Source organism: Polyodon spathula, chromosome 30, assembly GCF_017654505.1.
Source record: "Polyodon spathula isolate WHYD16114869_AA chromosome 30, ASM1765450v1, whole genome shotgun sequence".
Classification (NCBI taxonomy): domain Eukaryota; kingdom Metazoa; phylum Chordata; class Actinopteri; order Acipenseriformes; family Polyodontidae; genus Polyodon; species Polyodon spathula.
In genome coordinates, this window is record NC_054563.1 from 8,001,352 (window position 1) to 8,029,036 (window position 27,685).

Below are 27,685 nucleotides of genomic sequence, written 5' to 3' on the forward strand. Positions count from 1 at the left end.
CTTGCAGGACACTGTAAACATCCCGTTCACACACCATATAAACCAACCAAGTTCACTTGAAAACTGCATTGTGAACACAAACAGACTCGGTCTTGAAAAGGACCAACAAAAAAACCGAACTATAGTTGGCATCAAAAAGAACTCGGTCCCTTTCCTCGCAGGTAAGTGTGAGCAGCAAGCACATTGGTACATTCTGAATGCAGGCTGAAAGAACACGCTGCGTACGCTTGATGTAACTCGTGATCATTTTGGACAGCCCATAAGGGAAGAACAGAAAACGTCATTTTCTTGAATCGAAATTGAAAGTTAAAGGGGTATATATATATATATATATATATATATATATATATATATATATATATATATATATATATATAAAATAATCAATGTTAACGTATTCATAAACAGAGCTACCACCTTTCCGGGCAACAACCATATTCCACATTAAAAATACTAACAGCCTAAAAGCAACAACATAAAGCAATGGGGGACGATTTTGTTGAAGCTTTTTCAAATATGAATTTGGAACAGAATCGCAGACGCAAACGTGGTCGCGGGCGAGAAAGACCCAATAAACTCTATATTCTAAGAGGTCTTCCCGGATCAGGAAAATCCCATTTAGCAAGGTAAAGTGTATTTAAATCTCTAGGTTTATTAATTGAGTGTAACTATTTCTGCACATGCATTTATGTTCTTTTGTGCAACTGTTAACAATATAACAAAAACTGTTCTTGCTTTAAAAAACTGGAGGTTGCAATCTGGTTTAGCATTTCAAAAAAAATACTGTCTTTACTGTCTTACTGTACTGTGACAATGATGGACAGTAAGGAAGGAACAGGTGGTTGAAATAGTGAAGCATTCTAATGTACCAGTACCTATTTAAATTATTTATAAACTACTGGATTATGTCTCGAAGTAATTTAATTGTGCCAATGTTTTATTGGGAGGTGCTAAACCATTTCCCATTATCTCTGACCCAGAAATCTATTAACTGCTCAAGTGGCCAGCCACTGAATATTGAACATTGTAATTTAGACCCTACATTGAGGAAAGTTAGCATGTAAAGTTTATGAAAATAAGTAACATCTTGCTCGACTAAAACTAACGCTTGTCGTGTAATAATAATAATCTTTATATAGCGCCTTTCTTGGTGGTCCATCATCACAAAGGGCTTTACAAGATAGGAGACTAGGGTGTGTGAACTACAGTATGCATCAGCTGAAGTCACTTACAGCAAATATAATAATACAACAATCAGATAAACAAACTTGGTCATGACGAGAAGCTGGAAGTAATACTCAAACGCAGCAAGAAAAAGAGAACACATACACGCCGTTTTTTCAGGAGTTACTATATTTGTGCTGACATTTTCTCAAATTTTTATTTACAACAAATTCCTGGTCTCATCTTTTGTGTGTCCTTAAGGAATCTTGAGTTTATATATATATATATATATATATATATATATATATATATATATATATATATATATATATATACACACACACACACACACACACACACATATATATATATATATATATATATATATATATATATATATATATATATATATATATATATATATATATATATACACACACACACACACACACACATACACACACCCTGAATTTCTTCTGTCTAAATAAATTGTTACTTTGAATTTTTTTCAGAGAAATAAAAAATCAGTTTGGCTCTGCAGAAATATTAAGCACAGATGACTATTTCATAAATGAAGATGGAGAGTATATATTTCGCGGATATTTACTGAAACAAGCACATGCATGGAACAGAGAGAGAGGTAGTACTGTAGTTATCATAACCATATCAGAATAACCTAATCAAGTTGTGTTGTAATACAGGACATTGAGGTCATTTTGATGTAAATCTGTATTTACAGCAAGAAGTGCAATGGAAGAAGGACTGTCTCCGGTTATCATTGACAATACCAACATCCATGCCTGGGAAATGAAACCATACGTATCCATGGTAGGGTAAAGTGTGAGGTCATTGCGTAGCTAAATGGAATGGGTTGTTCTTCCTGTTTATTAACTCTGAAGCAGACTTTTCCTGCTGCAGTGCTACAAATTTAATGAGAATATTTATTATTATTGTTATTATTATTTCTTATCAGACGCCCTTATCCAGGGCAACTTACAATTGTTACAAAATATCACATTACAACACATCACATTGCAGGTAAGAGCAGTTACGAAATACAAGTCAGTAGTAAATAGGAGCAAATTGAACTAAGAAGAAAAATACAGTAAATAATTATGTTGACTAAGAGCAGTTAAACTTGTTTGCTTATTAGAGTAAATTCCACAGAGAGCAAGCAGTACAATAAATGGATAAAAACCATTTACAAAGCAATTACAAAAACGAGACTACGGCTACCTTTAAGAGTAAAAGTGGCTGCTTGTTTGGCATATACTTAGAAAAGAGCGAGACACTTATTGAGGCATAATATCTGACACCAGCTAACAGATATACAATCATAATGTATTGAGCACATGTTGAATGTTTGTATAGAATTAAAACAGACTAAATATAGGTATGTTAACCACCTGTATATATAAAATACATGGTTATGGATTATGTTGCAGCTTATTTATCATTTACATAATTTCCCTCGTCATAGATTTAATATTTTGAAGAAGTTCACAACCAATGAGAAATACATCTGAAAACAGCTGTGAGAAGGCTTGCAGGCTGTGTGTACTGCAGATTACGGATTATTGGACACTATTGTTGCTTCCACAGTTAGGACACAATTTGAAGATTACAAGTTTTAGTTTTTTTTATATAGAATTTGTGGAAACTGATCTTCAGAAAGCTGAGGAAAACACGCTTATTCTATAGTATGTTTTTATGAAAGCCGTTGCTAAGAATACATACCGTTGTTAAGGCCGCAGTGCAAACTGTCACATGATGGTGTTTTAATGAATCAGAGACTAAAAAAAAAAACACTTAGTAAACAAAAATGAATTGACCAATAATGTTTCTTTCTGACAGGCTCTTGAATATGACTATCAAGTTATTTTCAGAGAACCAGAAACAAGCTGGAAATGGAATGTTCACAAATTGCACAGGTACCTGTTGTACTGAAAGAAGTGCCAGTGTTCCTTCACCTTGTGTAGTAAAGAGCTGAGTAAGCATGGATAAACATGCTCAAAACCAAGGTCAATATAGGCAAAGCACAATAAATACACATTGTAAACACAGTACTGGTACACTGCAAGTTTAATTTTATAAGGGTCTTGCCAGCATGTAAGCCAATGCTGACACACAGTGGATTGCAGAGTATGTAGAAGAAAGGGCCAGGTTTATCAAGGACTTTGATCCAAAGTGCAATTTTGTCTACTGTTTGTAAACAACACTGTGGGTTCATTTAAGGACTAATACGTGTGTTTGCACAAACTGTATTGTGAATGTAGGTCTTAGTTTTTATCATTGCTTTAAAAAAAGAAAAAGGGTCTTGAATTTTTTGTGAGTAGGCCCCTTGGCTTAGATGTGATGCAATTTAATAATTCTGGAAAGTCCAGTGATAAATTGTAAAGGGTAATTCCTGATCTTTCCTTACTTTAAATGTAAAACAGTATTGTTGTAGATTACTGCATTGAGTGTGTGGAAATGGGTAAAGGAAATTACTTAATTTGGGTAATTTTCAAATATTTAGAATTATATTTATATATTTTTCACAGAAAAACTGGAAATGGGGTCCCTTTAGGTACAATCCAAAGAATGCTGAATGATTTTGAAGAGGTGTCAAATATACATGAGGTGTTGAATTCCCAAAAGCCTAGGAGATATTACCAAGGAGAAGACTACTGGAGTTAAATCACAGAAGTGGATATCGACCAATCAATATTTAGGAACTGTGGATATCGACCAATCAATATTTAGGAATAATTAGAATTCACTGAATTTATAATCTAACATTTACTGACTGTTATTTACTCAGACACCTATCCTGCTTGCCTATTCACATTGTTTGCTTGCTGATTTAAGAGCATTAAATCTATAGATATTCTATAGATATAAATTACGCAATTGATGACTGCATTCTTTTCCATTCAATGGATATTTACATTGAAGCAGATACATTATCTGAATATTATTGATTGCTGAAAAGTAGTGTACTGATTTATTCTATTTTGATACTATCTTCTTTTCTACTTTTGTACCCTGTCTATTTTCAAAAATATTCTGTTAAAATTCTTAAAAGATATAGCACTGTTGTGTGATTTATTGTTCAATTATATAATTGAGTGTTCTAATTAAATTAAACCATTACACATGAATTAATGGTATCCTTAATCAGGTATTTTAAATACAAGTTATCGCTACAACATATAATAGCAAATAACTTGGTATTTAAAAGTAGATTTCTCATATTCCAATACAGTATCACTATTGAATCTTGATTTAACATTATATAAGAAAAAAAGAAAGAAAGAATGAACATTTTAATTAAACACAATTGTTTAAATGTTTCTATTATTTGTGTTGGTAATGGTCTGGAGGGAATGTTGTATGGGAGAGAATATCCACACCGGGACTACAGTTCCAACAAATGTTATTTATTCAGGTATTCAGACCACTCTACCAGCAATGGTACCTGGGGTACACACAGTGGGTTGCAGTCCCAAAAAAGAAACAATTCCAAAAGGAAAATAGTTCTCCGATGTTTACATTGCATCTGTGCTCCAGGGGGTTGTGCCGGCTCCGCAGATTCAGCTCCCGGTCTACTTCTCGGCAGCAACACTGCCAACGAAACAGAGGAGAACAACACACCAGCGTGCCGGCTACGTTAACGTGTCAGCGTAAGGGGCCGTACTCATATAAATTATTTAATATTAATATTCATAAGCTAGCAGAAGTAGGCTCTTGTCTTCGTAAACTTCCGTTTTTATTCTGTTTTTTTCTTTTTATTCTGATAACATTTTAGAAGATTTTGACAAGGTTTAATATAAGAATATAATAATGTCAAGGCGTGTACCATTCCAGTACATCATTTATCCTGCAATGCACACATCTAAAATAGATCTGCTAAAATAATACACGCCCGACATGATTGGGCAAAGAAATCAAGCACAAAAAAGTCAAACAAACCGCAGATACACACACTTGATTGATTGCTTTGTTACATAAAATAAGTTAAAATAAGTTCTTTCACGGACGTCACCAAAAATTGTGTTCATTACAACTGCGCAAACAAATGATGACGTCTGAGAGTCGAAAGACGGGGCTTTAATGAGAGCCGAGACAGAGCAGTCTTCATGCCGTAGCTTTGATGTACTCTAATTATAAATCTCACAATACCATCATATTTCTTTTAGGTGTACATCTACTACCGGCTGTTACTTTTTTGTCACGAATATGGGGTGGGCGTGCTAGTGACAAAATAATAACTAAGAATTCTGGATACATTCATTTACTTGAGAAAGGGGATGCAGTTCTGGCTGATCGTGGATTTAATTTTCCTGAGTATTTTGCTGTAAAAGGTGTTAAGCTTGTCGTACTAGTGTCCACAGCAAGAAGCAGTTATCTGGGGTAGAGGTGTCTGATCATGTGCCGTGATATGATTCATGTGGAGCGTGCATTTGGAAGATTTATAAAATACCACATTCTTCGCAACGTCCTTCCAGTTTCCATGATCAGTCGCCGTGGTGACAGTGATCTAGCCACCGCTGGTAAAATTCTTATAATATGCTGCCTTGAACATTGTCTGAGTAAACCTCTTGTGCCGAAGTACATATTGTCGAGGTTAAACTTTGTGCTCATTAATTTAATGTATGACATTTACTTGTAATCTTTATAAATCCTCGCCATGACTGATGACCTCAATCGCATCGGAATTAGCAGAGAAATACAAACAGAAATGTATTTGCAAAGTATGAACTTTTATTAATTTATAGAGTTGTCAAAAAAAAAAAAATTGCTCCATTTTTTATGTGTATGAAAATGTCAAACTTTAATTAATTCCCTCCTTGAAAAAATGTTACATTTTTATTATTCTTTATTTAATAAATGTTCACGGGATACTGTGAATTATATTTATATATTTAGATATTTAATATCTAAATATCTAAATTTTATATTTATATATTTAGATATTTCTATATTTAGATTTAAATAATTCTTAGCCTCAGAATGGTTAGTATGTTATTAATCTCTTGGGTCTATTCCCCGGCAGTGAGCAACTCTGGTTAACATAAAAACCATTGTATCACAATGCAAACACTACAGTAATAACACAACTACTTTTAAAGCCTTGAAATGCCTTTCTGCTGAACTATTACCTTTAAAAGAGGACAAGTGGAAACTGGCATCTTCTGCGCCAGTTCGGTACTGTTTTCTTGTTGTTGTTTTCTAGGCTTTGAGAAATGTATCACGGACACTGGTTTGGGGTCGACCTAAAAAGGCGATAAACTATCAATACATTGAATGTAAACAATATTGTTAAAGCTATGTAACGATAAAATGGTAATGTACATGAAACATAGTAAAAATAATAAAAAAATGCTTGTATTCTACTCAAAGCACATTAAATGTAGAGGGATGATCATCAAATTTATTCTACGTCATTACATATTTAATCTTTTTAAACAACAACAAAAAAAGAAAAAAAAAGTAATGTCTTTCTGCTTTGTATTTATGCATGGCAAAAGTTAAACTGGAAAAAGACAACTTATTTGATTAGTTTCTAGCTCTTACTTCCTGTGAAGGTTAAAAAAAGCAACTATGAACATATATATATATATATATATATATATATATATATATATATATATATATATATATATATATATATATATATTTTTTTTTTTTTCGTGACACAAAATATCTATACTAATTTTGTGTCCTTTCCCCACTACAGAAAGTAATTGTAAGAATCGAGGCTTCCATGACTACAGCTTCTCAGGGGTACAGCACTCCATAGAGTAATGATACAAGTCTGGGTTTGTTATCTCCGGAAAGCCTTTTAAATTAAAATCACTTCAAAACAACCCTGCCCTAACATCCACATCAATGGGATCGGGTAGCGTGGTTGTATTAGTCCTTAATTTTTCCCCTGTAAGGATTTCTTTCTAAGTTTGCTACATTTTCGCTCTGATTTACAATGCTGTATTTACAGTTAACCTGAAGTTCCTGTGGACCAACAACACTGGCGCATGCGCAGTGGCTTTTGTTTATGATGTCATGCAGAACCGGTCTATATCTGTGCCCCCTTTTTGTACTGCCAAACCCCTCCAGGTGATTAGCACGGCGCCATGCTCTCTCCAATCGCCGTGCTCACCACAGTTTGTCAACAGGAAGTTGTTTATGGTCCCACAGCTACTCACTTTCACCAAAATGGCCACTTTCTGTTTCAGTCCTACCATCGTCACCACTAACCTTAGCGCCCGTCCTGGTTGGGGGGAGGGGAGTAGATTTGTAGCTCAGATTCATTCTCTCCTGTTCACAGTAATGTATACCAGGTTTGTTCTGTTGTATTTTATATATAATGACTTGCTACAAAATCAATTGCACTATTTGTGAGTTGAAAAAATAAATCTCGATATATATATAAAAATACATTATTCTTATTTTAAATCACAAACATATACCACATATTTGTAAAATTGTATATTTTATTTAAGTGTCACTTGATGTAATGCCAATGAGATCGACATTTCACTACTAAAAGTATGCATTCAAATTAATAAATCATAATTATTTAATTTATATTTATACTCGCACTTACTGCATTTGTTGACAGTTTCCTAGAAGATGCTATCAAGCAGCAATCCGGAATTTCCCGTAGGGGGCGCCAACCCTCTACCTGTGATTTGACATTCATGCAGGGTCCCACTAGCCCTGTAGGTGGCACTGTGGCTCCGTTTAGATGCTCTCGGCGGTTCGATTGGTGCAGCCGAAGGCAAATTGGCGCCATTTTGAAGCTAAGAGGAGGATCAGAGCTGTAGAAGAGGTGACGATTGGCTGTTATTCATCAATAAAGGTAGGATTAATTAACATCAAAGGCTACCAATGCACAATTAAAAAGTGTATGATAATGGGTTTTCGTCTAAATTCTGTACCTGTGTTAAAATACTCGATGGAAACCCGATAGAAGGAAGTGTATTTTTCTCACTGGAGCTGCACCGCTTTTTCTGCCTGACTATTGCTGCTGCAGTGGGGGGAGAGACAGACAGAGAGCTGGTTCAGTTTTTCTTTTGCAAAAACAATTGCAATATTTAATTTTCAGGCTGTTTTTATTTTTCTCCGGTTAACACAGACTACATACATACATACTTCCTTTACGAGGTATCGAATTTATTTTTTCATTGGTATTCTTCGTGGAGTGTTTTCTTTGCATGCCAATGTGGCCTTGCATGCATGCTATACGGTCCGTACAACAACAATGTGTGCTGATAACTGATCAACCCAGCCCGTGTTACTGGATTTATATTGTTTTCAAAATACGTGTTTTAAACTGGTAATTGTTAGATTTTGTGGAACAGTGTCGAGAGTTGCTGTTGGTCCGTTGGTCTTTTGTTTTGTGGGATAAGTCTTTTTATTTAACTTTCTTTCGCTAAACATTCGGGCTTTGTTTAAACCAACACAGAATGTAGTTTTTTTATTTATTAAATAATCCTAAAGTCGTTCAGTAAATTTGCTCATTTATTCCGTAATATTTGTCTTTGTTGTATTTCAGTGTTGAATGTACAATGCGGTATTTACAAAAGCATTCACAGTATTTGCCATTTGTCTGTAATTAAAACTCAAAGGTGGGATCCACTTGTCTCGTTAAATTCAATTAACATGCGTAAAGCTGATATAATTTTAAACAAATACCGACTGTCTAAGATGTCTGAGTATATGTTGTTAAATGTATATGATGGAAATGAAGACCTGTCGGTGTCTGTCTTTGGCTTTGGAAACATTGAGCGGGTTTTCTTTTGAGGACGCCTTATACCTCTTTTGTTAAAGCTGCAGATTATTTTACACTACGAATCGATACATGGATAGAGGAGTTACGTAGCTTAACTCTGCATTGATTTTTATTTCATACTATACATGATTGTAAACGTGAGGTTTGAGATCTTCAGTTTATAACACCTGCTATTTTTTAATTGAAACTGAAGGTTGTGTAGTTTAGGTTATGTATGTAATATTGTATAGTGTAATGTGTATAGACTGGCACTGCTTTGGAACGACTGTATAAAGTTGTGGGCACAACATGCAAGCACGTAACAATGTAGTCCTGTATTCTTTCAGTAGGATACAACGTATTTATTTATTTTTAAATCGTTTTTGTCAACAGTTCATACCAAGTAAGGCCCTATGGGCACCGCAGGGCTAAGTTGAAAGGTTAAAGTTGACCTTGGAGTTGACCTGGAACCAGGAATAGCTTCAACAGTCTGCTGACCAGATACCTACAGTACACTGTGTGTGAAGCATCTGGAAATATAAGCCTTTGTGTATCTCCTGTCTATCTATCTATAGCTATAAAATTAGATATGATATCGATAATTTCCATATTGTGGGATTTAAAGAAAATAAAATAATGTAAACTTGCAGAGACATGCTTTTTATTGTGAAGTACTGCTAAAAATACAAACCCGGTATAATTGCCTTTATGTTAACATACAACAAACCCTGTTCATATCATTGCCAGTCTCACACTGAAGTATTATTTAACCATTTTATTCCATTGATTTAGGTACAATTGGCATTATTTTGATGCACATGCAGCAGTGGTTCATTGTGCTATTTTTAAAATGAGAACTTTCATTATTATAACTGAGTTGTGCTTTTAAAATGTCAAAATAATGCAAAATGCAGCAAGCACCATACTTAACCCTTTTAGGTGTCTTGAGATAGCATTCACACCAGTTTAAGACTCAGTTACTTCTGGATTGGCTAGAAAATGAACAGCACTGAAATCTGCGCAGTGCAGTATAGAAATATTTAGTTTTTGAGGTGGCTGATGATGGAATAGTAAAACAATATAACAAGACCTTGTTTTTCTCCATGGATATTGTGAAGCACCATTTAAGCCCATTTCACACATGGCATGGTCTACATATGTCACAGCCTACCCGGGTCAGGACCCAGTGTCATGCGGGTCGGTTACACGATTTCACACTGCTTTTGATAAAGCATGGTTGACCTGGATAACAGACGCAAGTGCACAAGAGCAGCTTATTACTGAGACATCCATCCAAGCTTCTCAGGATCGAACTGCCTGCCCAAATGTTGATAAGAGCAAATGTTTCAACGTCCCTGCTGCAATCTGGTTTATGCTGTGTCTCAGTCAACAAAAATATGGCTACAGAAATATTCCTTGTGAAAATGAAAACTTCATGCAGGTGTAGCTGTTTGTTACTGTGTCGGCTCATGAACGGCCGTGAAGCATTTTGTCCCGCTCAGCCCGGGTCAAAGCGTGTCAACCCACATCCTGAGGTGGGTCGCTGGGACCCGGGTTAATCCAGGTACGACCCAGGCATGTGGTTTCACGCTACGCAGAATTGTGACCAGGATAGCCAGGACCTGGGTAGAAGTGCCAGTGTGAAAGAGGCGTAAGTTATTGCTTTTCATGTACGTATCTGTTAACGTCTGTGTTTCATATTATATTTTTCTGTGTTTTGGAACACTTCAATATTGTCTGTGCACAATATCATATTATATGTGCACAGTATCATTCTACAATTCATATCGTTGCCCACCCCTAAAATATAATATGCACAATTGTTTTAAATATATTTTATATGGTTAGATTTAATACTGCCAGTGAGGAGGAATTAGAGATGCCGCTGCGTTGTGCCGAAATTTCTATTTTAAAACCAGCAGCCTCTACATATGCCTTGCTGTTCGAGTACTTGTGTAGTTTGGAATCTGAGTCATGCATTTTAAAATGCTGTATCTTTTCTGTTGTATTTCCATTTAACCTTTATCCATGCTTATTTATATAGTGCACTTCAAATCACTAAAGGTGTCTCGGAGTGCTTCATGTAAAATGTACGTAAATGAGAAAATATATACACAGATAAGAGAAATACATGTTTAAATGACATAAAAGGCAATTGATTTAAAGTATGAACAAAATTTACCCTAGGAAGTCTCTAATTTTAAAATTGATTAAAATGTGTTTTTATAATAATTAAGACCAATACTAAAATCAAGAAAAGCACTGTAAAAAGATACCCAGTTCACCTCCATGAAGCTGCAAACTGTTTTTCAAGTACGCTACAAAGATGGGCTTTTAGGCAAATTTAGAGTGCCTTGACTGAAGGATAACTTGTGACCAATGGTACCACTTGCTGCATATAACCAGCTGGGATTTAATACTCAACCCTAGGGGGATCATGCCTGTGCTAGTGCTCGTTATGCTTCACGGTCCAGAATGTTTGTTTTTTCGGTTGTAAAATTCAGTTTTACAGCTGCACATTTTCTTGGAGCTCTCACTGTATCTTACTATATCTAGGGGTCTACTTAAATCATGGTAAATTTCCGTATCATGGGTAGGATATGGAATAAAATTACGATTTCGCGGACATTTAGTGAACCTGTTTTAAACATTAAATAAACCTAAGTAGACAGTATTTTAGACCACTATAAAAGCCTAAAATAGTGGTACTTGCTTCCTTACTAAAGCAGAGTGCTGTCATTTGTTAAAGGCAAGCATGCAACATTGTCTGGTGTGGACTTGGCCATGCATTGAGACTGCACGTTGTGCATCACTGAATTGGTTGAAAGTGCAAGGCAAAGCTTTGCCAAGTTCTACTGATGTGGAAATCATCTGGCATAGTTTAAAGTCAATATATGTAGTACATTAGTTGTCATGTTCACAGATGAAAAATCCCAGCTAATTGGCGAATTCCCGCTTTTGCTCAGTCCCCTGGGGCTATTGATGTGTTCAGTGCAGATCCGCATGAAAAAGTTCCCGTGTTGTGTGTTTATTTATTTTAAGCTATTAACACATTTTTGACAGTTGGCGAGGTTTTGTATTTTTTATACTGAAAACAAAACAAAAAAAAAAACATAGGGCACAATTTTCATTAAGGCGGTTGTTTTTTTTTTTCATTACACACCTCATTGGTGCTTGCAGATGGCTTCTTGGTCAGTTGCAATTTCATTGGTCCACAAAAAAGCACTGTGAATAAGATGGTGCGTTCTACAGTTCACATTGCAGAAAACTCCAAAATACTGGAGTGGAAGGAAGGTTGCTTGCTGGTGAAAAGTGTGTGTGTGTGTGTGTGTGTATATATATATATATATATATATATATATATATATATATATATATATATATATATATATATATATATATATATATATACACACACACACACACAATTGTTCTGTTTCACTTGTTAAGTTGTACAGGACCCTTTTTAAAGTTTAAATTTTTTTTTTTTTTTTTAATTAAACTTACTTGACATAACCAGTTTGTTTTGTTTTTATTAGCACTATGTTACTTGTTTTCCCATGGTAACATAAAATGAAGCAGAAAATGTCAACTTTGTGCTTAAATAAACATTTACAATATTAAATGCTTAATATAGCAAATAGGCCCAAAAAAGTGGATGACAGCTGAAGTTCAAGAGCTCTTGCCTTGTGTGTGCCTGCACTGAAAGTATTGTGTGGCTGCTTTTGTAGGTTAAATGTTTAAGTATTATTATTAAAGCTCAGAAATGGGGTAGGTGACACAAAAATAGAAATTAACAAGAACAATTAAGTGTATATAGTTCTTTTTTGACCTTTAACAATTAAAAGGGAGTGACTTTCTGGTGTAGACAAGTTGCATTTGAGATCTAAAGGAACAAGAACATTAAAATAAGACATGCCGTACAACATTTATTTCAGCCCTTGTGCACAGGTAAGAAAAAATAGATTTCACTTGAAACTAAATATATATTTTACCTCCAATGAGGGCTAGAATTTCAGCATGAGAATTGCTTGTCTTCCAAGTTGCTCCTGCAATTCGTAAGCCACCTACCTACCATGTCTTGTTTAAAAGTACAGACTCTGGCCTTTCCAAAGACATGTTCATTGTGTGTATGTGGTACTCCTAGCTGGAACTACGATTGCCTGAAGTTAAGCCTCTCATGTGACAGAGTTCATAGCTTAGGTTTTGTTGAGTTTATTGCTCCATTATTGTAGTAGCTTGACTGAAAGAGGAGGATTTGTTGGAAAGCTTAGAAGCTCAGCTCCACCCCCACCACTCCCCCCATGTTAATTTCAGTGGTGCAGTGTGTTTTGTTTGTTTTGTTTTTTTGAGCCAACTGATTACTTGTATAGCAGTGACCAAATATTATTTATCTATTTTTATTTATTTATTAAACCCTTTGCAGTCCAGTTTATTCACACCCTGTTTATTTTACACGCACCATTTAAAATATATATTTTTCAGAGTAAAACAGGTTTAAAAGGCATTGAATCGCAAAAGGACACTCGGTACTGTATCTCTACCACATAGTATACCTGATCCTGTTGCAACTTACATAATATGAAAGGAAATTGTGGCCTTTTCATTTGATATGTTACAAGCATGCAGTACAGAATATCCAGTAGTTAAACATAGATGAATGAAAACAATGAAAAACAGGCAGAAATAGGACTGAGTGTAAAGAGTTAAAAAAAGAAATGGAGTGCTGGCTAAAAAGAAAGCACCTTTTTCTTCTGCTGCAAAAACTTCACGTCAAGGAAATGGCAAAAGCAATGGCGAGTGCTCTGTCTCACAGGGATGAACAGCTGTTGGGTCTCCCTGAAAGCAGCTTATTTTAAAGCAACACCAGTGTGAACGAAGGTGCAGTAAAATGTCTATTTTTTATATGCAAAAGTACCTTTTTTTTTTTTTTGCCACAACCACCCCCCCCAGCTCACAAAAATGAAATTCAAGCCCTGGGTATACATTCTAATTTTCATGTGCTAATCTGAGTCTTAACTTCCTTCAATTTGGCTTTGTTGTGCACAACAATTTAATGTGAGGAATATTCAATTTGGAATGTAATCTATATAGAGTAGATGAGTTTATGAAAACCTTTTTTTTTTCTCTATTCAGTGACAGCTGCAGCATCACGCATTGCATCTTGTTAATACTGTACCACCTAACTTTATCTGTGAAACAGAATGGAAATATCTGCCTAAGGCATCATCATATTAATAGTAATAATAAAATTAATTTACTTATCACAACATGCATACCCGCCAGCTGATCCTTACTCCAAAATTGCGTTTAACAACTTACAAAGCATTTTCAAAACTGATAGGATGAAACCAGCAAATCCGATGATAGTTAACACGAACAGGAGAAGAGCATGCCCACTGCTTGTCTTTGGCAGAAATACTGTAAATAGCAAGGCTTCAGTGCATTTTCGTTGATAAACTTAACTATTGTTATTAACTATGTGTGTTACAAAAATGTAATTATTGAATCGATCATCCAATATTTATTGATGTATATAATGAGGAATGAATCGATTTTCAATTTAATTGTAGCAGCCCTACGATTGATACCTGTTAATCCGTTCGTGTAGCTCAATCACGACTGAGAAATGCGTCAATAGTAAAATTGGTTTAATTTACTTTTTTTTTTCTATGAAACAACTACATGGGCTTTTAAATGGCAAGTCTTACTTGTTCATTTAAATGCTGAAGCGACTCATCTTTATTAAATAGTTACTCGTCATAACGATTGTAATAGTGTGTCCAGAAAAACGCTTTTATTTTTAATTCTAGCTTTAATAAATATTAGTCCCTTATTAACATGTTGCGATCTCATATATACGTGAAAAATAAAGGCTTGGCCTATTTAAAAGCCCATTAAGTTGTTTGATCGAAAAAAATAACTAAATTCTATCAAAATAAATTACTAAATTAAGCCCTATATATAATTTTTTTTATAAAAAACTGTTGAAGCAATGTGAAAAAATAATAGCATCGGCTGTACGATAATGGTCTGTTTTGATTAGAGGGCAAATATCAACTGCATTAATGGTGCACAAATCCAAATCGCTAATTTATCTTACTTTGCAGACACTTTGACGTGCATATTTTTTGAGTTTAAACAATTAAACAAAATTTGAAAACGTTTGACGCTTTACTAACGTTTAAACTCTAAACAATTTACACCCCTGATTAAAACGTCATTGGCATTTGAACAGTAAACAAGAACGTTAACCGCTTGTGTTGTGCAGTAGTCTCTGTACTTTTCTGGTATGCATTGGCCCCTAAAAGAGTTTTACGGTGACCCCTCAATTTCCAGTTTTCCGCGAAATCGAGATTTATGTAGACCCCTAATTATATCCATACATGTACCTGTAAAATATGTTGCATACAGAGGGGTTATGACTCCATATACATCAGATTCTTTTCAGTAAGTTCTTTTAAAGAATATCCAAACCAAGTTTCAGAACAACTGAATAAGTACTTCTCTTTGTGTGTGTAACATATGAACAGACAGAGATTTTCCATATTTCCCCAGTTTCTTTTGCACATGATGACAGCCAACAGTTTGTATATTTAAAACTCTTCTACTTGTGATTGTTTTGAACATTTAATTAACAGTTCTTTTACCAGTCTTTCTCTTTTAAAATGAGTTAAGTGTTGGCTTTGTTAGAACCCCATGCTAAGTAGAATTCTATTACCAGCTGTCATATGACAGCTGGTGAATGATCCAACACTGGCACTTAACTAGGACTACTTGTGATTGTTTCCAGAGTAAATGGTTATTTTGTAATATTTTTACTGCCCCTTCCTTTGTATGAGGTAAAGCAATTATTCTGAGTGGTTCTGGTTGCAACTACTCCAGTTTCTTTGACCTGATTTCACAGGTTGCTCTGCCTTTCCAGTTGCCAGCCATAGACATGTAAAATAGGCTACATCAGCCAAAGTGGCTTTAATGTTTGTTAATAAGCCTCATCCAGCAAAGAAAACTCGATCCCAATAGGAGTTCACTGAATAGAACTGGTGCTTCTAACCTAAAGACACTGGTTGATAAACTGTACAACAAGTTATATTTAAAGATACATTAAAATAATAGATCAGTGCTTACATTGGAAAGGCTCTTGAGTGGCAAAAACATATGTGGAGCCTTCAACTATTACCACTTGTGTTGCTGCAGTGGCACAGCAGTATGTTACAGAAGATCAACTGTTAAAAAGTACAGTAGTCTCCAGCTAAGAGAACAAGCAAACAAAGTGCCTAGGGGGCGGCACACAATTGGCTGAGCGCCACCCGGGGGGAGGGAAGGCTAGGTCGGCCAGGGTGTCCTCAGCTCACCAGCGACCCCTGTGGTCTGGCCGGGCGCCTGCGGGCTTGCCTGTAAGCTGCCTAGGGCTGTGTTGTCCTCCGATGCTGTAGCTCTGGGTGGCTGCATGGTGAATCTGCAGTGTGTAAAGAAGCGGATGGCTAACGGCACACGCTTCGGAGGACAGAGTGTGTTCGTCTTCACCCCTCCAGTGTCAGGGGTGGTAGGGGTAATTGAACACTACTAAATTGGGGAGAAAACAATAAAAAATAATTGGCGACTACTAAATAAAAAAAAAAAAAACATGCCTGGTCCTGGGGGGAGCCTCTCACTGAGAAATGCTTGGTCCTGAAAGGGTTAACATTTTTATAGCCACTTTCTGTCAAACATTGCGTATTATAACTTCTACCCATAGCCTACGCAATGTCTACTACAACAACTTTTGTTAAATTCTTATTTTAAGGATATACTGCTTATGGGGTGGGGGAGAAATGCAAGCATTAATAGATCAAGCATGATTTATTAATCTCTTTCTTTGTTTCCTGGAATATTGTGATTTACATTGATTTACAGTTGACTGGCTGTGCTAACAGTCGCTTTGGGCTCACTTTTTAGGGCCCCCCTATTTTGTGCCTAATAAATCGTGCCTGGGGCCATATTCACAAAGCTGACTTAAGTCTAAGACTGGTCATAAGTCGTCAATTTGGACTGAAGTCGTCTTCAGGAACGAGTCTTAACGGAATTTTGGTCTTAAGTAAGGTCTTAACTTTAAGACTAAGGTCCAGATCTGCCACCGAAACAACTCCCCCCTCCCCCCGTGGCTCGACAGGTGATATTATATGATTTATTTGATGATCATCCAGATGAGAATTGATTGAGAAGCCGAAACCGTTTTAACAGACGTTCAATTGAAACCCATTTATTCTATTACAGTATTAAATATGTTATTGCAATGTATATCATACCGTTAACATTATAACTGTACTTAGGAAGACTTCATTAGCAGAGGTAGAAACATACCACGTAATACCAGCTCTGTTGTAGTTTTGTGTTTGTTATTTATAGAGTTTGATTTTGTTGTGTGGCTTTTTTTTTTTTTTTTTTTTTAACAAAAATGTATTTCGAGCTTTCCTCGGCTATAAAACAAATTTACAACCTGTGTATTCTTTTCGTGTGTCCTACTGTTTCTTCCCGTTTTCCCCTCTGCCAGGTTACTCCAGAAACTATATCCCATTTCTAAAAATGCCTGCATCTCATTAAAAATCAAGAGAGTCTTTCTTAAAGGGATACACATCTAAAAGCAAACAGAAAGATAGACATTTAAACAAATATTTTTAAAATATACTTTAACAAATATTCAATTAAATGCAGTACATTACATAACATTCTGCATTGTTTTATTTCACTGTAATTACATGTGATATAATATATATATATATATATATATATATATATATATATATATATATATATATATATATATATATATATATATATATATATATATATATATATATAATCAATGAGAGCCTAACTAATGTAAAATAATTCAACAGGCCAGTTTAAAACTATAACGATATATTTTTCTATCGAAAATTACAAAATTCTATAATACAATATATAAATTTGACATTATTTATATTTATATAACAATGTTTTTTCTTAAATCGCAGCGCAACGACTTAAGCCCCTTTTTTTGGTCTTAGACTTAAGTCAGTTTTGTGAATACGGCCCCTGGTGATTTAATTATTTTAATGACATTTTGGCTGATATTTCCTGCATTACATCCATGACAGGAAACTTGACCTTCATCAAGAGCTACCCATCACATCGGGTTACAGCGTGCATCTGAAGATAACATGTGAAACAGACTTGTATTGATGCAAGAGCAAGGTTATATGGCTGGTTTTAAAATACAGGGTGAATAGAAAGTAAGTTTACCACATCAACGTACTGTGTCTTACTGTGTCTGTGGTAAACTTACTTTCTGATCACCCTGTACATTCTTTTGAGGAAATCCGTAGTGACCCATGTAGTTACTGGCAACAGTAAAGAGGTTAGTGAAAGGATGGCTGGAGGTTGTGGTTAGCGTATATGGCGTGGGTGAGTAGGTAAAGATTTTCACACAGGATTAAATCTCCACACAGACAAGTGGATTCTGAATTTATACCATTTTTACCCCAGATCATTTTCTCAGAGGTCCTCGACTGTGTGTGGTGTGGCTCTTTCTTTTTTTTTTATGTATACGGGACCAACTGTAAAATTTCAAACAAGTGTCCTTTGTCTTCACTTCTGTGTGAATTGACCATGTCTGTGTGTTAGAAATGATAAGCATTTCCGGTGTATTTCCCTCAAAGCAATACCAGCTTTTACAATAAACCAAAATATAATATTCTAATTGGTACGATTTGTCCTGATATTCTACAGCTCAGTAAAACGCTACAGTTGGGCATAAGCAAATTAAGGACGGGTGAATATACAAAACATAATTGGCGACTTAAATGTATGCTTTGAATGATGCTTTTGAGTGTATGTGTGGAAATGCAAATCACTCAAGGCAGTGACTGAGTGATGGGGGGAGTTACCAAAAAACGAAAAGGTGCTTCCGTCTTCCACAAGTTATTTACATCCGGTTCATTGTTTGCAAATCATGCACAAATGCCTTCTTTAGCCACAATATTGCATTTAATTTAGAATTTACCGATTTTTATTTTTATTTATTTATTTCTTGATGAAAACGAAGAGTAGGTTACTAGACATCCTCTACTTCTAGCTAACTCTGAGGACACTTTGATTTTTAGTCATGTGCAAATCATGCGGTTCTTGGGGAGAAGGTTTTACTAGCTGCCAGCGAGTCCTTATCTGCTAGAAAAGAATACCCATGGGTAACTGATGTCATTTAAAACCCATGCAAGCTTAATATCCATCCCCCAATACCACTGACATTACATTATAAAACATCTGAGTAAATAGTTGTAAGGTATTTAAAATAAATATCAGATTAATACTGACTAAATCAATGCTAATTTATTCCTAGGTTTTTAATTTTGGCACAATTTGATTGAGATATTGTTTGAGTGCTTACATTCCTTATTGGCTTCTAGCTTTATCCAATCCCATAGATAAATCTATTTTACATATTATTTTAAAGCTATAAAAAAGCCTTTATGACTAAATGAACATGTGTTGAAATATTCTGTGAGAATCAAATAATTATCTGAGCCAATTCTCAAAACTGCCAATAAATGCCCTGTCACCTCAAAACAGCACAGATTTTAATCTTTTACTTGGTTGGTTTATTTCTTATGCTTAATTTTGCATTCTAATGCTAATACGTATCATATAGAGTAATAAACTGCACACCTAATTGAAAATAAATTCATTTGTTTGTTTGCTGTCTATCGAGACATTAGTCTGCCAGAATTGAGCTCTCAGTTCTGATAATAACATGAAAACTGAACTACCAACAGTGGTAGTATTTTGCTTTTATTTCATTACTATTTACTGGGGTTGAGTATTAGTGTCACAGCAGGACCTAGCTATGAGATATCCTGCTGTGCAAATGTTTGTACTTGTGCTGTTCGTAATATACACAAACTTGAAATATCAGTAATGTGTGCTTCAGATGTTTTCTAACTGATTGAGTGAGTTCACTTTCTATTCAATGCTATGTAATAATTCTTGCTTCTTGTCAACCCAGTGCAATAAGGGCTTTCTGTTCGACAAACTCATAACTGATAATATTTTAGTATATGTAGGTCACATGGTCTGATTTGCTGCTGGACCATTGGTGTGAATTTGAAGTACAAAACATGAAATAGTTACATACAGTAAATTTGTTGCGTGGATAGAAAGTCCCTGTTTACTCAGGTTTTCCACATAACTGTGGTGGAGCAGCAGACCTGCAATCTGTAAAGAGTGTCACACTAGTCTAGTTTCTCAGGAAGCCGCCTGTAATTTTAACCCTGAAAAAGTTTTGTATGTTGGTTATTCCCCTGGCTTAAAACCAGCCAGGGCTATGCAGGTTAAGGAATCAACTTGTCTGTCAGACAGTCTTTGGTTGGAAGGAAAGATTTGTCCCACTTGCCCTCTTGGGTTGCTTGCAGTTAATCTAGTGGCTGGTTTCCACTAGCAACTAAACCCTGTCAGCAGATATGTCACTACCTTTTTAATCTCCTGCCCTGCTGTAAGTATTGGTACATGTGCTACAGTAGCGTAGGTTTCTCTGTATGAAGGTGGAAACCTTGCTTGAACTGAACAGGAAACCATCAGAGGAGCTGTCCAGAAGTGTCACAAAACAAATGTTGTTTGCTTTCTTTTAAAATGAACCAGTGCTGGAAGTGCTCTGTAATGTGTAATTAAAAGGGGGTTGGAGGGGGGTCCTAAATAAAATCAATGTATTTAAAATGAACAAGCTTAATACTAAGAGACCAATTGTAATTTGAATACCCCTACATGCAAAAGGCTGGTTTTGCAGCTGCTGTTTCACAACACATGCGAAGTACCCCTGTACCACAAAAAAAAAAAAATCTTATCTGTGTAAATGATTTTACTTTAAAAAAATGCATACAAAAAATGCAGCTCTGTCCTCAATCTCCTCATGTTGGTTGGTTGGTTAGTTGATTGTTTGTGTCCATTTCCAAAATACTTGCTCTGCTGCAGTTTGTATTGCTAATTATTGCAGAGCAAAAACACTTTTAACCAAAGTAAAACAGAATGTATAAAAAGCTTAATACATTTACCATTGCTTGGCACTCCATAATAAATCCAAATATTTGCAATCTAACGTGTGTGCAAAAGCTACTGGAAGCGTCTTTGAGACTTCAGAGCATGACGAGAATTTCCAACTTTTTTGGATTGTATATTAACGGATTAACTGTATTTAATGCTGGGACTAACACAGGATTTCATATTAAGATAATCGCTCAGAAAGTAGAAAAGTAGAAAGTAGAAAAATATCCCAGGAGTAAAGAATAAGTTGTGTAGGCCTTACTTTACTCCAGTGAATTAACAACAAAACAAAGGATGCCAAATAGCAGTTTGTTGTTTATGTTTATTCCTGAAATAAATAGTACATAAAGTTGACAACACATTTGTTTGTTTGTTTATTTATGTATTACTTTTGTTTTCATTCCTTGCCATTGCCGTTTTTTCGTAGTAAACAGTTGACAGTTTTCATAAAGTAATAACATGAGGTTTACTATATTTTCTCTTGTACAATTTATTTTTTTGTACTGTTGGTACTTTTTTACATAAGGTGTGTGATGCCACCTGTTTTAATAGCAAGGAACGGCTATTTGGAAAATATAATAAATGTGTATTAGTACGTATAACTTGTTGTGGTTGAGGGCAAAATAATTGAAATCCTTTGAATTGAAGAAAAATCTGTTGTCTGATTTCATGTTCACGTCACATAAACGTTCTCAAATTACGTATGATTGTTGTTAAAACTGTTCTTGTTCCTAGCCGGTGACCACGCCTTTTTTTTTGTAAACGTACTTGGCGAAATCCTAATCTAACCTGCATTGCTTGGGGATTTGTCTCGATGCATATATATTTACAAGATGCAGCAGAAATGTGAAATTGATGTTTGCGGTCCCATTTCATTATGAAACGTATTCACCTCTGCACCAAGAGAGGGGAGAAATGCTGCTCGTTTTTCACTCCTTAGACCGGGTACTGCGATTTAAGTTTGGAAAATTAATTGCACCTCCTGCATTCTGGGTATAGAGGCACATTTTTATGCCCTTGATCTTATGGTGTAGCATCCAGGTGCGTAGAGTGATACATCTGCAAATTAGGAAAGAAATGCTGCAATGCTAGGATTGATGTTTATGCATTCACTAAAGCTATAGTATCTGCAATGAGCATGGACAACTAATAAACATCCTGTTGATCCAAAAGTGCTTTGACATTACATAAATGTTAATGCAAAACAGTTGTGCTAGTAGTAGCTCACTTGAGTTGGAAAAATAAATTATGCATGGTTTATTTTAGACATTTATGAATAATCATAGATTTTGGCTTGTGACTCGTGCAGGTTTGGCTCTTGGATATGTGCTCTTGTCCAGTAATAATCTGTGTTCTCCTTGTAGGCATGTTGCTGCAAGAAAACAGATTGGAGTATAATCTTCAGAGATCTCCCAGTTATGTCCCAAAAGACTACAGTATGCTAATTAGAGTCAAGATATACTTGAAATTTGCAACTGGAATAAAATGTTTTTTTTTGTTTGTTTTTTTTTGTCTGACCCCTTTTAACCTCTCTTTCCATCTTATGGAATTCCTAGTTATCTGCAACTAAAATGTTAAGTTGGTAAATAAGTAAAAGAAAAATCTTGCAAATTTATTCCATGTAGCTGATATGTTTGATAGCCATGCTGTCACATTGATAACCATGCATCAGTTAATCTCAATTTTACAGCTGACTTGTTTAACTGGAAGTCTGTTTGTTTGTCTTGTATTTCTAGAATGTTGGAGAATAATCTTTCAATGGAAATTATGGATCTGATCAGAGCTTTGAATTGTAAAGAAACTAGCAAAGTTTTTAGTGTGTGTCCTGGGTTAATAATTATAATTATAAAAATTAGAACTATAAACCAGTATTTTATGATTGGAGTGTTTTCAGATGAGGATTAGGGCTGTGCATTGGCAGTGGCTTCATGATGGGTACCGAGGCTCACAATGCATCACTTTTTGGTAGTGCAAGTGTTTGGAACAAAACAGGTTTTAGTCAAGCAAGTTTCACAACCTGCTTTACTTTTTACTATTAAAAAATATATATATATTTAAAACAATTTCTAATAATAATGATGATAATGATAATAATAAATCTATACAATTAAACATGTTTTTAGAAACCAGTATTTTTATGATTTTAAAAAAAAAAAAAAAAAAAAAAAAACTGACTTAGATTCTCTAAATAGATTAATTTTAAATCAGATACTGTAAGTGAATGCTACCCTTCCATGTCCTCTTGTTTTTAGATGCTGGTATAATTCAGGAATACTGGTAGCTGTTTCAGTAATAGAAGCACTGTGTAAGAAATGTGTGCCTTGGTTCCAATGTGTGTATAAATTTGTTTTCTATAATTCATGTTTTCAGTGTAGGCTATACGTAGAGAGTAATAGATGTTCTCATACTTGCAGTTGCTGAGATATCTAACATTTCCTCCCTTAACTGTGTGGAAATGATGATGAAGATGATCCTAAACTAGTGTAGATAAGTAAGCTTTACTTTTAGATTTCTAACTACTGGCCACTGAGCTAGTGTGTTTACTGGCCTGGATACGATGTTATCTGTTATCCGTTTAAGTACATACACACACATATATATATATATATATATATATATATATATATATATATATATATATATATATATATATATATATATATATATATATATATATATATATGCTTTTAGTAGTATTCTGCTTTTAGTGCTTTGCAGTAGTGTGTGTTTGCTTTCCAATTGTTTGTATAAAGTTATTGAAGGGTCTTGTATTCAAGAAGCTTTATTGATAAACCAGGAAGTGAGGTGAGTTAAAACTGTAAGATTGTAATCCTGTCTGCATCCAGCTCAATGATCTAGGAGTTACTTCTTCACTACATCAGATACACAGGCGGTAATGAGGTGTAAAATTAAGTCTGTTACTTCTCACAATTCTCAGATTCAAAATGCAACCACAGTTTTACATTCATAACCACAGATTAAACTGCGGGCTGTGTTGCTGTTTACTTCAATTTTTTTTTTTTTTAGGGAGATTAAAAGTGAGTGGTGACCATGGCTCACTCCAAGGCACGAGCCAGCGATGGAAAGATTACCTACCCTCCGGGAGTCAAGGAGATCTCGGACAAAATATCAAAAGAGGAGATGGTTCGGAGGTTAAAGGTCAGTTAATCCATGTGCTGCGTCCTTTTAATGTTGGTGACTAACAGTGAAATCCAGAACTGAGAGGCCCTTACTGCTTAAGTTGATTTTTTTCCCTCCATATGTAATCTCATCCTTCACTATGACCTGTGATTTGAGATGGCTGGCATGTTGTGGTTATGTATACTTTTTTGTTTCCAAAGATCTAATGCTTTGAGATGGGTTAATACTCTTTGCACAACTGTATAGTATGAGTATGTAAGTAAAGTGCAGTCATGGGTATTGCACATGTAAAATGAACCCTTTTGTGCCAAGGAGGTAGACGGTGTAGATGCACAACAGCTTGCCCCATGAAACACGCTAGTATTGAGGGAGGGGTGGGTGTAACAACATTACATATCTGGTTAATCATGATAGAAATGTTTGGTTAAGAGCACAAACAACAAAAGGCTTAGTAAATGATGATTTGTAACGAAAACTTTTGTAAATAGAAGTGGGAATACAAGGCTATGAGTTTTAACATTTGCAGTGCTTTATAATCTACTTCATGCATTGGCTCACCTAGGTTAATTGGTATAGTGCCACTCATGGCACAAAAATCATGTCCTCACTTTACCATGTGCATCTTGGGCACATGTCCTGTTTAAGTTTGAAGTGTACCAAGCTGTGGCTCTTGAACAGGAGAACAAAACATTTAACAGATGGGACATTATTTTTCAGATGGTTGTGAAAACCTTTATGGATATGGACCAGGATTCAGAGGAAGAGAAAGAACTGTACCTCAACCTGGCCCTGCATCTTGCTTCAGATTTTTTCCTCAAACACCATGATAAAGATGTCCGACTGCTTGTTGCCTGTTGTTTAGCTGATATTTTTAGAATCTATGCCCCAGAGGCTCCTTACACATCACCAGACAAGTTGAAGGTACCTTTTTTTTTTTTTTTTTTGGTCTGCAGATATTGCAAAAGGGTCAAATTTAGCACAGACCAAATTGTCTGAGGAATTTTCAGGGAGCCTCTTGCTGGTAAATGCTGGCATGAGCTGTGGTTTGATAATCTCGGAAACTCATGAGTAGTACAGTTGTGTTGGCTTTTTTTTTTAATAATGGTTTTACTTTTTGAAGTTACGTCTTGTGCTATATTGCTTAAGTATTAAGTACATACATACATACATAATATGTGATTTTGGTTTTGATATGTCTTGCTGTTGTAGGATATATTTATGTTCATAACAAGGCAGCTAAAGGGATTAGAAGACACAAAAAGTCCACAGTTCAACAGATACTTCTATTTACTTGAGGTAAGTTTATGTTTTGTGTATATTCTGAGAGCTATAAGAACATTTCCATCTTCTGATAAATGTATGATTTTAAATGTTGGACATTTGAGGCACTGAAAATATTGGCTTTTATTCTTAAATTATTCATCACAAAAATATGAGCAGCTGGATAATTTGAAAGGGAATGTTATTTTGTTCAGAGAAAATTGAATTCATTAACTAAATAAATGTCCCTGCCAGTATCTTTTAAAACAAAAAAAATCGCTGAAGCCAAATTATTCGTGTTGTAATAAGTCCTTCAGGGTTAAGCTTGAATGCCTATGGAGCTTTAAAATGCACTTTAATTTTGTATTTAAAAAAAAAAAAAAAAAATACTTCTAGGGGAAGGTTTCCTATACTTGAGAGACATAATGCAATACAAAATTGAATTATCATGGAGTCTTAAATGACTTCCTGTAATTCACCCTGGATTTGGGGGTGTTCTAAGACATGACATTCATTTAAAATATATATTAATTCTCATAGAATATTGCCTGGGTAAAGTCTTACAACATATGCTTTGAGTTGGAAGACTGCAATGAGATCTTCACACAGCTGTATCGAACACTCTTTCAGGTGATAAAGTAAGTACATTGAAACAAAATATTGAATTGTTAACAGTTTCTATTGCATGTGATTTTGTAAAACAAACACTCGTGATTCTATGCATAGTAAGTGATTTTACACAGCACATAAATATAGTAAAATGTTATTTTGCATAGACTATAGTCTTCAAGGCTCAGAAAAATAGTATACTGTATATAGATCATTGATATCCAGTGTGAAACATCCATATGTCCCGTCTTAATATAAAGCTCAGGCACCATCACAGCCAGTTGGGTTCCAGTAGATGTCCTCTAAACAGTACTTTTAGCTTTTGTTTTGAATGTTTTGTATTGCATGCCTACAACATCAATATACTGATTTAATGTGGAATTTTTCACTTAACCGAAAATACTATTTAAAAATATACCATAGGGTGCTGAATACAAGCTGTTGAAGACAGAGCTCCTTGAAAGCCACTCTGTCCTCAGGTGATTCTCCCACATGTATTGTACAGCACCCTATTGTAACTCCTGAAGGTAATGCCAATCTTTTCTGCCTTTCCTAGCAATGGCCATAACCAGAAGGTTCACATGCATATGGTGGATCTGATGGGCTCTATCATTTGTGAAGGTGACACAGTCTCTCAAGAGCTTCTAGATACAGTTCTAGTGAACCTAGTACCTGCACATAAGGTAACTACCAATGTTTTTGGTATAAATGTCTGTTTTTGTCTTGTGTTGTATGTTACGATGATAGCTGTTTTTTACCTTGTAGCCTCCAGCAGTTACTGCCTATTTTTGGAAGGTTGATTACATTGTGGTGAGCTCACATTTCAAAATGTGATCTAAAACAAGTCTTTATGAAATGGGCATATTTCAGTTTTTGTGGCCTGAGTTTGAACCTGGCTCGGGTCACAAATGAAATGAGGATGATGTCATCCTAGACCATGTTACAAAAACCCCAAAGCCTGTGTTTATTACAGACACAAATAGATTTTAATATACAGTATATATACAGTGTGTGTGTATGTATGTATGTGTGTATATATATAAAATATTTTTGATTTTCAGAATTTAAACAAACAAGCTTATGACTTAGCCAAAGCTCTGCTGAAGAGGACAGCCCAGGCTATTGAACCATACATTACTAATGTAAGTAGTCCTAGCTATAACAAACTTTTAATTTTTATGGGCTTGTTATACTCCAAGATGGGATGGCTAAACAACTGTAAGCTTCTCTGCACATAATGCAGCCATTGACAATCTGCTCAAAAGCATCAGTCACAGCACAGTAATCTGAAGCATTCCTTGGATATATGGGTTTATTTACTCCAATAAAAATGGTATGTTCCAGTTATAATATATTTTAGTATTGCACACATTGCTAAACAACTTGGCACACCATTTTCATTGCATATGTTGGTTTAAGCTCTTTGTGGAAATTAATGGATGAATTCTGATCACTTAATGCTGTTCGGTAGTTTCAAATTTACCAAAATAACTGCTTGAAAGTGGAGCATATCATGCTGAATTTAAAAATAAAAAAAAAAAAAAAAAAAAAAATATATATATATATATATATATATATATATATATATATTGTAATAGATTCCGCAACTCGCACGGTTCGTTGCCCCTTTAATTCAGGACCCAGGACACCAGAAATGGAGTTTAAGCGCAAATCTCCGTACTTTTCTTTCGACTGCTCGGA

The 27,685-nt window shown here is 35.1% G+C and overlaps 2 protein-coding genes and 1 long non-coding RNA gene across 4 annotated transcripts in view; 2 read left to right on the plus strand and 1 right to left on the minus strand.

Moving 5' to 3' along the window:
• The first annotated feature begins 303 nt into the window (after positions 1 to 303).
• Positions 304 to 4,234, plus strand: LOC121302563 (NEDD4-binding protein 2-like 1). The gene is made up of 5 exons (XM_041232564.1): positions 304 to 626; positions 1,677 to 1,804; positions 1,904 to 1,992; positions 3,019 to 3,095; positions 3,708 to 4,234. The coding sequence occupies exons 1-5, from the start codon at positions 484 to 486 to the stop codon at positions 3,841 to 3,843; spliced, it is 573 nt and encodes a 190-aa protein (XP_041088498.1). The 5' UTR covers positions 304 to 483; the 3' UTR covers positions 3,844 to 4,234.
• On the minus strand, positions 4,208 to 6,553 carry LOC121302566. Its single transcript, XR_005947714.1, has 2 exons — positions 6,309 to 6,553; positions 4,208 to 4,770 (listed from the first exon to the last, which is right to left on the minus strand). It is a non-coding gene; the product is annotated as an uncharacterized LOC121302566 (long non-coding RNA).
• A 1,347-nt stretch (positions 6,554 to 7,900) lies between these two features.
• Positions 7,901 to 27,685, plus strand: part of pds5b (PDS5 cohesin associated factor B) — a 41,284-nt gene continuing 21,499 nt past the window's right edge. The window contains exons 1-7 of one of the 2 annotated variants that reach the window (XM_041233021.1): positions 7,901 to 8,008; positions 24,002 to 24,133; positions 24,833 to 25,036; positions 25,325 to 25,411; positions 25,916 to 26,013; positions 26,541 to 26,667; positions 27,046 to 27,126. In XM_041233021.1, coding sequence (XP_041088955.1) covers positions 24,026 to 24,133; positions 24,833 to 25,036; positions 25,325 to 25,411; positions 25,916 to 26,013; positions 26,541 to 26,667; positions 27,046 to 27,126 — 705 coding nt within the window. In that variant the 5' untranslated portion in view covers positions 7,901 to 8,008; positions 24,002 to 24,025. The remainder of the gene's footprint in view (positions 8,009 to 24,001; positions 24,134 to 24,832; positions 25,037 to 25,324; positions 25,412 to 25,915; positions 26,014 to 26,540; positions 26,668 to 27,045; positions 27,127 to 27,685) is intronic. The other variant, XM_041233020.1, reaches the window with a different exon arrangement.